This window comes from Sarcophilus harrisii, chromosome 6 (genome assembly GCF_902635505.1).
Source record: "Sarcophilus harrisii chromosome 6, mSarHar1.11, whole genome shotgun sequence".
Taxonomy (NCBI): Eukaryota; Metazoa; Chordata; class Mammalia; order Dasyuromorphia; family Dasyuridae; genus Sarcophilus; species Sarcophilus harrisii.
In genome coordinates this window covers 170,621,172-170,633,391 of record NC_045431.1, presented here as the reverse complement: position 1 = coordinate 170,633,391, position 12,220 = coordinate 170,621,172, and the positions used below count along the sequence as shown (strand labels likewise).

Here is a 12,220-nt window from a genome sequence, read left to right as displayed (position 1 = left end):
ATTTTTGGAGAAGGGAGGAATTTATGACCAAAGAATTAGAGAACATTATGAAATGCAAAATGGACAACTTTGATTACATAAAATAAAAAAAAAAGTTTTTGCACAAACAAAACCAACACAAACAAGATTAAACGGGAAGTACAAAACTAGGGGAAAAAATTTACAGCCAGTGTTTCTGATAAAGGTCTCATTTTTAAAATATATAAAGAACTCAAATTTATAAGAATACAAAGTCATTCCCTGATTGATAAATAGTCAAAGGATATAAACAATTTTCAGATAACAAAATTAAAGCCATCTTTAGTCATATGAAAAAATTCTCTAAATCACTACTGATTAAATACAAATTAAAACAATTCTGAGGTACCACCTCACACCTTCCAGATTGACTAAAACAACAGGAAAAGATAACAATAAATGTTGGAGGGAATGTGGGAAAACTGGGACACTAATGCATTGTTGGTGGAGTTATGAAACGATCCAACCATTTTAGAGAGCAATCTGGAACTATGCCCAAAGGGCTATCAAATTGTGCATATCTTTTGACCCAGCAGTGCCATCACTGGGTCTGTATTCCAAGGAAATCATAAAGGAAGGAAAAGGACCCACGCATGCAAAAATTTTTGTAGCAGCTCTTTTTGTAGTAGCAAAGAACAGGAAAATAAGCAGATGCCCACCAACTGGGGAATGGCTAAACAAGTTGTGGTATATAAAGGTAATGAAATATTATTGTTCTATAAAAAATGACAAACAAGCTGATTTTAGAAAGGCTTTGAAAAATTTACATGAACTGATGCTGGGCAAACCAAGCAGAACCAGGAATGCATTGTACACAATAACAGCAAGAATGTGTGATGATCATCTATGAAATACTTGATTCTTCTTAGTGGTTCAGAGATCCAAGGCAATCCCAATAAACTTTGGATAGAAAAATGCCATCTGCATCCAGAAAAAAAGAACTTATAGAGATTGACTATAAATCAATAAGGCTATGTTCACTTCTTTTTTGTTTTATTTTTTTCTCCCACAGATTTTATCTTTTGTTTTGATTTTTCTCTCACAACATGATTCATAAAGAAATGTGTATTAAGATAAAATTTATTAAAATTGAAAAAAAATAGTTCTGAAAGAGAGAAGCTGAGGACTCCTACTAGCATAGTTTTATTGTCTATTTCTCCTGTAACTTATTTAACTTTTCCTTTAAGAAGCTGAATGCTATACCATTTGGTGCATATATGTTTAGTGCTGATTGTCTATGGTACCTTTTAGTAAGATGTAGTTTCTCTGCTTATCCCTTTTTAATTAGATTTTTGCTTTTATTTTGGGTCTGAGATCATGATTGCTATTCCTGCTTTTTTCTTTTAAATATCAACTAAATAAGAGATTCTGCTCCAGCCCCTTACTTTTACTCTATGTGTCTTTGCTTATGTGTGTTTTTTGCAAACAACATACCGTCATTCTAGTTTTTAATGTACTCTGCTAACTACTTTCATTTTATAGGTAAATTCAGCCCACTCACATACATATGTATGATTACTATATATTTCCCTCCATTCTACTTTTCCCATTTATCCTCTGCGCTCACTTGTATTCTCTTTCTCTGTGTGTGTGTGTGTGTGTGTGTGTGTGTGTGTGTTTCTCTCTTCCTCTTCAAGTCTGTTTTGTGTCTCACCACTACCTCCTCTCATCTGCCCTCCTTTTTATAGGATGGAGATGGACACACACACACACACACACACACACACACACTCACACACACACACACCTTTCTCTTACTTCCCCTCCCCTCTTCTCTGTAGGACAAGATAGCTTTCTGTCCCGAACTAACTGAATATGTTATTTCCTCTTTGAGCCAATTCCAATGAGAATAAGATTCAAATATTGTCCACTCCCTCCAACCCCACAGTAAAAGCGCTTCTCCATTCATAACATTTTTAGGAGATAATTTACCTCACTTTGCCTTCTCCTTCCTCCTTTTACAGTGCATCCCTCTTTCTCACTCTTTAATTTTATTTTCTAAAAATCATTCTATCATAATCAACTCACACCTGTGCTCTCTATGTACACTCCTGACTGCCCTAATAAAGACAAAACTCTTTGGAGTTACAAGTATCTATCAGGATATCCTCTCTTGTAAAAACATAAATAGTTTAACCTTATTAAATCCTTTATGATATCTTTTTATGTTTCTCTTGAGACCTGTCTTTGAAAAATCACATTTTCTGTTCAGCTTTGTTCTTTTCATCAGGAATGCCTGCACATCCTCTATTTTATTAAATACCCATTTCCCTCCAGCAGGATTATATTCAGTTTTGCTCCTTTGCCCTACAGAATATTACATTCCAAACAATCTAATCCTTTCATACAGAAGTTTTTAAATCTTGTGCGATCCTGAATGTAGCTCCACAATATTTGAATTGTCTCTTTCTGACTGCTTGCAATATTTTCTTCTTAACTCTGCAATTTGGCTATAATATTTCTGGTTTTTATTTTAGGATTTCTTTCAAGAGTTGAGCAGTAGATTCTCCATTTTTACTTTACCCTCTGGTTCTAGGATATCAGGACAATTTTCCTTGATAATTTCTTGAAACATGATGCCTAGGTTTTAGTTTTAGTTTTGTTTTGTTTTGTTTTGATCATGGCTTTTTAGGCAATCCCTCCTCAAGGAGGAAGGAAGGCAACTGAGATTAAGTGACTTGCCCAGGGTCATACAAGTGGTGTCAAGTGCCTGAGGCTGCATTTGACTTCTGATGCCAAGGCTGATACTCTATCCACTCCACCACCTAACTTCACCTCAACAATTCTTAATTTATCTTCAATCTCTTTTCTTAAGTTAGATGGTTTTTTTCCAATGAGATATTTCACCTTCTTTCCTATTTTTTAATTCTTTTGATTCTGTTTTATGCTTTTCTCATGTCTCAAGACGATTATTAATTTTCCACTTCTAAATTTTAAAGACTTCTTCTGTGAGCTTTTGTGCCTCTTTTTACATAAGGCAATTCTGCTTTTTAAGCAGTTTTCTTCTGTAATTTTTTGCAATTCTTTTTTCATTTGGCTAATTCTGTTTTTTAAGGTGTTTGCTTTTTTTCAGTATTTTGATGTTTCATCTACTGAGCTGCTGACTTTTTCATAATTTTCTTTCATTTCTTTTACCAAATTTTCTCTACCTCTTATTCGATTTTTAAAATCCTTTTTAGAATTCTTCAAGGAAACTAATATGGCAGAAACTAGGCATTGATCCACACTTAACACCGTACACCAAGATAAGGTCAAAATGGGTTCATGACCTAGGCATAAAGAATGAAATTATTAATAAATTAGAGGAACACAGGATAGTTTACCTCTCAGACCTGTGGAAGGGGAAGGACTTTATGACCAAAGCAGAACTAGAGATCATTACTGATCACAAAATAGAAAATTTCGATTATACCAAACTGAAAAGTTTTTGTACAAACAAAACTAATGCAGACAAGATTAGAAGGGAAGCAATAAACTGGGAAAATATTTTTACAATCAAAGGTTCTGATAAAGGCCTCATTTCCAAAATATATAGAGAATAAAAAATCAAGCCATTCTCCAATTGAAAAATGGTCAAAGGATATGAACAGACAATTCTCAGATGAAGAAATTGAAACTATTTCTAGTCATATGAAAAGATGCTCCAAGTCATTATTAATCAAAGAAATGCAAATTAAGACAACTCTAAGATACCACTACACACCTGTCAGATTGGCTAAGATGACAGGAAAAAATAATGATGATTGTTGGAGGGGATGTGGGAAAACTGGGACATTGATGCATTGTTGGTGGAGTTGTGAACGAATCCAACCATTTTGGAGAGTAGTTTGGAACTATGCTCAAAAAGTTATCAAACTGTGCATACCCTTTGATCCAGCAGTGTTACTACTGGGATTATATCCCAAAGAGATTATAAAGAAGGGAAAGGGACCTGTATGTGCACGAATGTTTGTGGCAGCCCTTTTTGTAGTGGCTAGAAACTGGAAACTGAATGGATGTCCATCAGTTGGAGAATGGCTGAATAAATTGTGGTATATGAAAATTATGGAATATTACTGTTCTGTAAGAAATGACCAACAGGATGATTTCAGAAAGGCCTGGAGAGACTTACACGAACTGATGCTGAGTGAAATGAGCAGGACCAGGAGATCATTATATACTTCAACAACAATACTATATGATGACCAGTTCTGATGGACCTGGCCATCCTCAGCAACGAGATCAACCAAATCATTTCCAATGGAGCAGTAATGAACTGAACCAGCTACGCCCAGAGAAAGAACTCTGGGAGATGACTAAAAACCATTACATGGAATTCCCAATCCCTATATCTATGCCAACCTGCATTTTTGATTTCCTTCACAAGCTAATTGTACAATATTTCAGTCTGATTCTTTTTGTACAGCAAAATAACGGTTTGGTCATGTATACTTATTGTGTATCTAATTTATATTTTAATATATTTAACATCTACTGGTCATCCTGCCATCTAGGGGAGGGGGTGGGGGGGGGTAAGAGGTGAAAAATTGGAACAAGAGGTTTGGCAATAGTTAATGCTGTAAAGTTACCCATGCACATAACCTGTAAATAAAAGGCTATTATTAAAAAAAAAAAAAGAATTCTTCAAGGAATTCTTTTTTGGGCCTAGAACCAATTCAGTTTTTTTTTTTTTTAAGTTTTACATATAGCTTTTTTTGAAGCAGGTTGGGGTCCCTTTAAGAAATTATATTTCCTACTGATCTGATTCCTTTCAGATTCCCAGCCCCTCCTGGTTGAGGCATATCCTCCCCAGACAAGTTGTCTCTCTGGATGCGAGTCTTTGATTCAATTACAAATCCTGGTCAAAAAGCATCCCTTTGAATTCCAAAGGGCTAGTCTCTGTTCCTACTAGATCTGAGCCAACTTGGGCTCTCCCAGCCTCGACTGGTTCTGATCTGCTCAGGCTTCCCAACCCTCACCAAGACACCCAATATAATAAGCTTCCATCAACTAAAGTCTTTGCAGATGGACCTTGGCATCTCCCTTTTCTGCTAGGACCTTCTATCCATTGAGAACTGCATTCTCAGTGCAAAACTCCATTTTCCATAGATCTGCCACACAGAATCAGTCTTTGATTAAACTGATTTCTAACAACAAACTTTTATTTTGCAACTAATATTCAGGAATGAGTGAATTCTTTCACTCCTGTGGCTGGCAATGGAGATTCTTAATAACTCACTAACCTCTAGACCACTAGGAATCTAGACCACTCAAACAGCATAATTTTGACTGTTGTTTTCTGAGTTTGTGTCTTAATACCCTTGTCACTGTGGTTTTATGGTCAGTTTTCTTTTTGTTATTTATTCATTTTTACAGTCTGTTTCTTGATTTTTAATTTTATGTTAACGTTGAGCTCTGCTCCCAGAGTGGACAGGGCACTGTCTCAAGCTTCAGGTTTTTCATGCTGCTGTTTCACAGAGGTAGTACTGGGCAGAGTGTAGGTTGGTGGTCTATAAACTTTTATTTTTCCAAGGTGGAATGACCTAAGAAGAAGTGTGTTCTTCAAGTCTGTGTTCTTCTCTGTGAACTACCACAAGCATTCTTCTCTATCCTGGAACTGTAATGCAGAGTCTCTGCTCCCCTATAGCCATAAATGCTTTCATTCCTTATGATTCTGGAATTGTGACTCAGGCTCCTGCTCTCCTAAGGTTATAAGTATCAGTAATTCTTTGTGCCTTTGATCTGAAGCTCTCCTGTGAGCAGCCACAAGCATTCTTCCCCATCCTGAAACTGTGACTAGAGTCTCTGCTCTCCTGCAGCCACAAGTATAAGTATACAAATAATCCTCCATGCCCTGAGACTGCAACCCACAATCACATATTTGCAATCCTACACCCAGTGCTAGCAAAGGATTCCCTATTATCTCCTTCTGACAAGTTGTATGACCTCCTTAGTGTCTGTGGGCTAAGAGCTCCTGAAGCTGCTGCCACCAATCATGCACCTGCCTCCAAGACCTGCTACTGAATTTTTGGGGTACAGTCTGCTCCGGGCCCAACCACCACCTCAGTAAGACAGACCTTTCCCACCAATCTCCTAGGTTGTCTTAGGCTGGAAAATTATTTCACCCAGATTTTTTGTTGGTTCTGCTGATACAGAATATGATTTGAGGTTTTATTTTAAAGTTGTTTGGAGAGGAATTTGGGAGAGTGTAGGTTTTGCTTTGCCATTTTGGTGCTGCCCATGCCAACACCTTATTCTTAACTTTGCTGACTTCACTCTGTCATTACTGTCAGCCTTTCTATCCTTTTCTGAATCATTATATTTATTGTTTCCTGTAGTACAGTAATATTCCATTACATTTATGCATGACAATTTGTTAAGCTACACCCTAATCAATGGATATCTACCTTGTTTCCAGGTCTTCCAAAAAAAAAAAAAGCTGCTATAAATATTTACATGTCTGTGAGAACTTTGAGGGAGGAAAGGTTATTAACTTGCATATATACCTAGAAGTGTATATCTGACTATGGACATTTCAGTTATTTTATTTGTATAATTCCAAATTCTAGCCAGGTTTCTAATGCCATCCTAGGTGTGGTAGCAGGGCATTTTTCTTAAACTTTTTTCTTAATTCTTTCTTAAATTATTTCTTGTGGGATTTTTGCCTCTAGTCTTAGAAAGATTCTTGTATTATTTCATCATGTTGTAACTGTTTGTTGGTTTTCTCATTATTATGGCTTTTAATTTTTCTTTTTGGGAATTTTTAGTCATTGTGCTCCTTTTCTTATGTTTCTATTGTTGTTTGGAGGGATTATGGAGAGAAGCTTTCTTGGATCCTTTCATTCTTCCATCTTCTCACAAGTTGAGATTTATTTTTTTATACTCCAAAGATAAGTTAAGACCAGTCAACTTCTGGTCTTTTAAATTGTTGACCAATTAATCAATAAACATTTACATGACAGGAATTGCTAGGAATTGGGGATACAAATAAAACAACCTCTATTTGAAAGAAATGTACATTCTAATAAGGAAGAGAAAAAGAATCTATATAAGTCTAGACAGAATAAATATAAAGATGGGGATAATGATCATACGCATCTCTCAGGGTTAATATAAAGATTAGATAATATTTGCAAATCACTTTGCAAATCTCAAAGTATGATATAAATGCTTGCTATAAGGAAAATAAATACAAAATACAAAGTTCTTCCTGTCTGATAAGGGCACTAGCAGTTGGAAGGATCATGAAGGCTTCATGTAGAAAACGGGGCCTGAACTACTTCTTGAACTACTCTGTGCAGCAGAGGTTAAGGAGGGAGTATGTTCCAGTCATGAGACACAGCCAGAAGAACCAGTGTAAAAGGAGAGAAATGAGAAATTAAATGTTTTGTGTGGGAAAAGAAAAAAGGCTAGTTTGGCTGAACTGCAAAGTATGAGGTAGGTTAGAGGAAAGAAGGCTGCCCAAAGAGATTGGAAAGATAGAACTGGAATATAATGGGCTTTAAAAACTAATGAAGAGCTTATATTTGATTCTCAAAGCAACAGAAAGACAGTGTTGACTAAGGAAGGGAGTGACATGCTTCAGAGCTGTGCCTAAGGAAAATCATTTTGGAAGTGGGGTGAAAGAGTAGAGTGGGGTGAAGACTCTAAGGAGGGGACCAATTAAAAGGGCATTGGTTGTAAAAATGTTTATGACCAATTTATTCACATAGAACACAGAACTAAATCTAGGACTCAAACTGATTAAAGAGGTATCATATTTTAAACAAAAATTAATTTATTTTATCTAGAAAGGTAAAACAAATATTTCTTTTTGACAGCTTGTAATAAATGGTAAATATGAGATCTTAAAACTAAAGAAGTATAAAGAAAGATATCAGAGGACTGAAACAAAAAAGAAAGTCGACTTTAAGATGGAATGATTTGCTTCTGAAAAATACTCTTATACACAATATTTAAAATTCTTAGTCTCAATTCAATGAGGCATCAGAGAAAAGGAAATGAGGATACTTTTAATCCTTGAAAAGTGAATGAATTAAGTAATACGAACAACTCACCTATAACACATTACATTCAGATACAGAGCATTTTGTATTCATTTGCTTTTGACCTTTACAACCACCCTGTGGGTAGTAAGGCAAGAATTATTATACCCATTAAATTCTGAGCCACAGAGTTAAAATAAAGACTAGTGAAGTTTAGATTCCCCAAATGTTAACAAATGACATACCTCCTCTCTTTTTCTCATTTCTCATTTCCCATTTATGTACTGGATTGGAGGAAGTGATCTGAATAATCCCAAGTTTTCCATCTGAGGTTCCAAACAGAAGATCCTCTCCAGATTCACCTAGAAAATTGAGAAATGAATGTTTCTCCCATTTACAATTGAACCTTTAAGAAAAACTTATTTTCCTAACAGTTTTATGGGGAAAATTTTTAATTCCATGCAATGGAAAATAATTTGAATTAGTTTTTGTGTACATGTTCATAGAATCCAAGAGTTAGAAAAGACTTCTAATCAGGTCTAGTCCCATTGTCTTAAGGGATAATATGAACTTGCAAATGGCTAATTAGTAGCACTGCTGGCACTAAAATCCAAATCTCCTCATCCCCAAACTCCAGCTCTTCCTTGATTCTTTTAACTACTAGATGGGATGCCCCCAAAACCTTAATGCAGATTTAAACTATTAAAGCTTTAATATGAAATTTATTTACTTATTAACAGCAAAGCTTTGATAATTTATTTAAATTTTGATTGATTAAATAATGCAGCATTAATGTCATTAATAATGAATTGATATTAGTTTAATATTGAAGCTCTAATTGGTTAAGACAGACAATGGACTTTTAGGGCACCCTATATTTATGCCAATACTTCAAAGAATGATAACTGTATCAGTATGAGAACTCCCTCCACTGACAAAAGCTCACTCTACATCTCTAACCATAAGAGATATATAATCTGGTTGATAACTTTGTAGATTCATTTTTGACCAGTTAAAGACAGAACACACCAACTATCATATTTATCTGAGCAAAAAATTTGATTATAAAAAGAGAACATAAATTTTAAAAGGACATCATATTTAAAGCTATATGGTACTTTATGATAACTATGGCCTTTTGTTCCCATAAATCTCCTCATGTTTACAGTGGTTGTACAGAATATCTTCTTAAATCTTAATTAGTCTGCATTGTAAGATACCCAACCAGGAAGTAAGACTTTTTGGTTTTTAAACACCATTATGTTAGAAATTATGAAATTTGGGTCAATAAACAAGAGAAGATAAAAATGATAAAATAACAAATAAGCCCACCAATTTCTTTATCAGCAGATCATTGTCTTGCTACAGTTATATTATAATGGGCTCTGATTTTCCTTAAAATGCTTATCCTGATAAACAGAAAAAACTACATAAATCCCTAAATCCTCCAAATATCATAGAAATTATTAAGCATTTAAAACTATCTAAACTATAAATGACATTTTCTCTAAGAGGACAGAAAAGAACAAAATAAAATTTGACTACACTGGACTAGTTTTGGGAGAAATGGTCAAACACTCACTATTCTGGCTAACCCTGGCAAGTAGCATGACTTAAACTATGACTTACTATCTAACCTAGGCACTATGTAGAGTCCTATGGATACAGAAAATATGACTCCTATTTCCAAGATGTTTACAACCTCTTGTACTGGTTACTTCCCTAATTCAGATCCACATTGCTTTTTACCTCAACTATGGCAATTGCCTTCTAATTGACCTCCTTGTCTCCAGTCTCTTCCTTTTCCAACCCACAGTTCATACCTAAAGCATAGTCTGGCCATTTCGCTGCCTCTTCACAATTCCAAAAAGGTTCCACATGGCTTACAGGATAGATAAACTATTTTGCCTGGATTTTAAAGTCTTCCACAATCTGGCTGAAGCCTTCCTTTCCAGACTTAATATTTCATGAATGATCTTTATGATCCAGTCAAACAGGGCTACTTGCTGTTTCCTGCACTTGACATTCCATCTCATGTCTTTGTATAGGCTGTTGTATCACTCTCTAAAACGTCTGTGGGAAATAGGATATTACACTTATTTGTGCTTGCATTTTACCTTCCCCTCATATGCTCATGAAAGCAGTGACATCTTTTCTAAGCTTTGTCTCTCTGCCCACACTTGTATGTATACTTCTCTGCATATGGTAGATAATTAATGTTGACTGAATGAATAGGAATAGTTTAAGGTACATAATTTGACCTATGTAATATAAATGATATTATAATAGGATTTGAATTTTTTTTTTTTTTTTTGCTGAGGCAATTGGGGTTAAGTGACTTGCCCAGGGTCACACGGCTAGGAAGTATTAAGTGGCTGAGGTTACATTTGAACTCAAGTCCTCCTGACTTCAGAACTGATGCTCTATCCACTGTGCCACCTAGGATTTGATTTTATCAGTTCTTTCAATTTAAAAAAAAAAAAACTTATAGAACTGTCCTTTGTAAATCCAAAGGTTAGGCTTCCAGCAACTATATATACACACCATTCACTGAAACTACAAAATATATATTAAAGAAAAAAGTTAACATGAACATGTTTTATAAAGGTGTTCAAAAATAATTGGATTTTAGAGTGATAAAGAGACTTTTCTCTTTAGAAGAGAGTATTTCAATTCCTTCATTTCAAGAGATGAGAGATAATGCAATTATTTTGTGGCAGAATAGTGGTCAGTGGGCAGAATACTAGAACCCAGGATTCTGAGAGTAGTAAGGACCTTCTTTTGTACCACAATGTTCATTTATTTCTTTAAAACATACTGTGACGGATGTTTGAGCTGTTTCTGTGTGGTGTTTATTAGAGGTGCTAATGGTTTTCCTGATTCCTTACATTGTTAAGAGTTTTTTCTTTTTAAATTTACAAATATCAAATAAAAATGGTCATTTGCACATACATGGAACAACAGAAAAGGATAATAAATGAAACTACAAATTTCTATAATGTACAGACTGCTTCTCGTTCAAAATATATTATAAATTCATTATTTAACTTTAAAAATAAAACACTATAAAAGAATATTATAAACATATAACTAAAGGTTATATAGTATTGATAAGAACCTTTAGCTTCAGATATAAATAACTTAATGTGTTGTTCTACTTCAGTATGAAAATGCCATCTATTTACCACCATTCCCATTGTGTAAGGCAAGGACTGTGGGGGGACCAGGAACTTCCACTTCATACATCATATCAGACCCCTGAGGAAAAACATGACATGAAAACATTAAAATAATGGAATTCAAAATCATATCCTTTAAGTAACAACAAGCATTCCTATGATTATGAATATTCAAATATAATATTCTGCATGAGTTTTACTGAGGTGGGGAGGAGGTATGCTAGTAAATGACTGGCTTTGAAAAGGTATTAGGAAATGTACCTATGACAGACACATTTATAAACTTAATCTGCATTATTAAAATTTTCTTCATAACTTTCTTAAGTCTAGACAATAAACAAAACAATAAATCAAGTACTGATTTGTAGTACTTATCAGTTTTCAAGGTTTAATTGCTCACAATGAAAATTTAACAATTGGCTTTCATTGACAAGCTGGCTCCAAAACACCCCTAGTTCTGCAAAAAATGAAAAAAAGGGGGGGGATGGAAAGGAGAGAGGAAAAGAGGTCAGGGAAAGGAGAAACCTGCAAATCCTCACTTGTGAGCAGAGCCTGGGCTCAGTTGGGGAAGGGGGAGCAACAAAACTCAAGTCAAACATGGTCTTGTCTTCAAGGGGCTTATTTAGAAAATGGCCAAATTAATGTTTAAAATAATGTTGACTGATTTTTTTTGGCTTTATTTTTTTTTAAATTTGTTTAATTATAAAGTTATCACTGACATAAATCACTGGTTTGGACTTAATGGTGGGCTAAGCTAAGGACATGATTCTCCCTTTATTGTTGTTATTCAGTCATTTCAATCATGCCTGACTCTTTGTGACCCCATATGGAATTTTCTTAACAAAGACACTGGAGTGGTTTGCCATTTCCTTCTCTAGCTCATTTTGCTGATGAGGAAACTGAGGCAAACTAGATTAAGTGATTTGCCCAGAGTCATACAGCTAATAAGTGTCTGAACCTGGATTTCAATTTAGGAAAACGAGACTTCTGCCATTTCCTTCTCTAGCTCATTTTGCTGATGAGGAAATTGAGGCAAACTAGATTAAGTGATTTTCCCAG

At 34.9% G+C, this 12,220-nt stretch overlaps 1 protein-coding gene across 1 annotated transcript in view; it reads right to left on the bottom strand.

The window, feature by feature from the left end:
* Positions 1 to 12,220, bottom strand: part of BBS7 (Bardet-Biedl syndrome 7) — a 63,947-nt gene that overhangs the window by 33,747 nt on the left and 17,980 nt on the right. Inside the window, exons 6-7 of the mRNA XM_031944217.1 lie at positions 11,168 to 11,240; positions 8,228 to 8,344 (exon numbers count right to left, since the gene is read on the bottom strand). Of these exons, the coding sequence (XP_031800077.1) occupies positions 8,228 to 8,344; positions 11,168 to 11,240 (190 nt within the window). The remainder of the gene's footprint in view (positions 1 to 8,227; positions 8,345 to 11,167; positions 11,241 to 12,220) is intronic.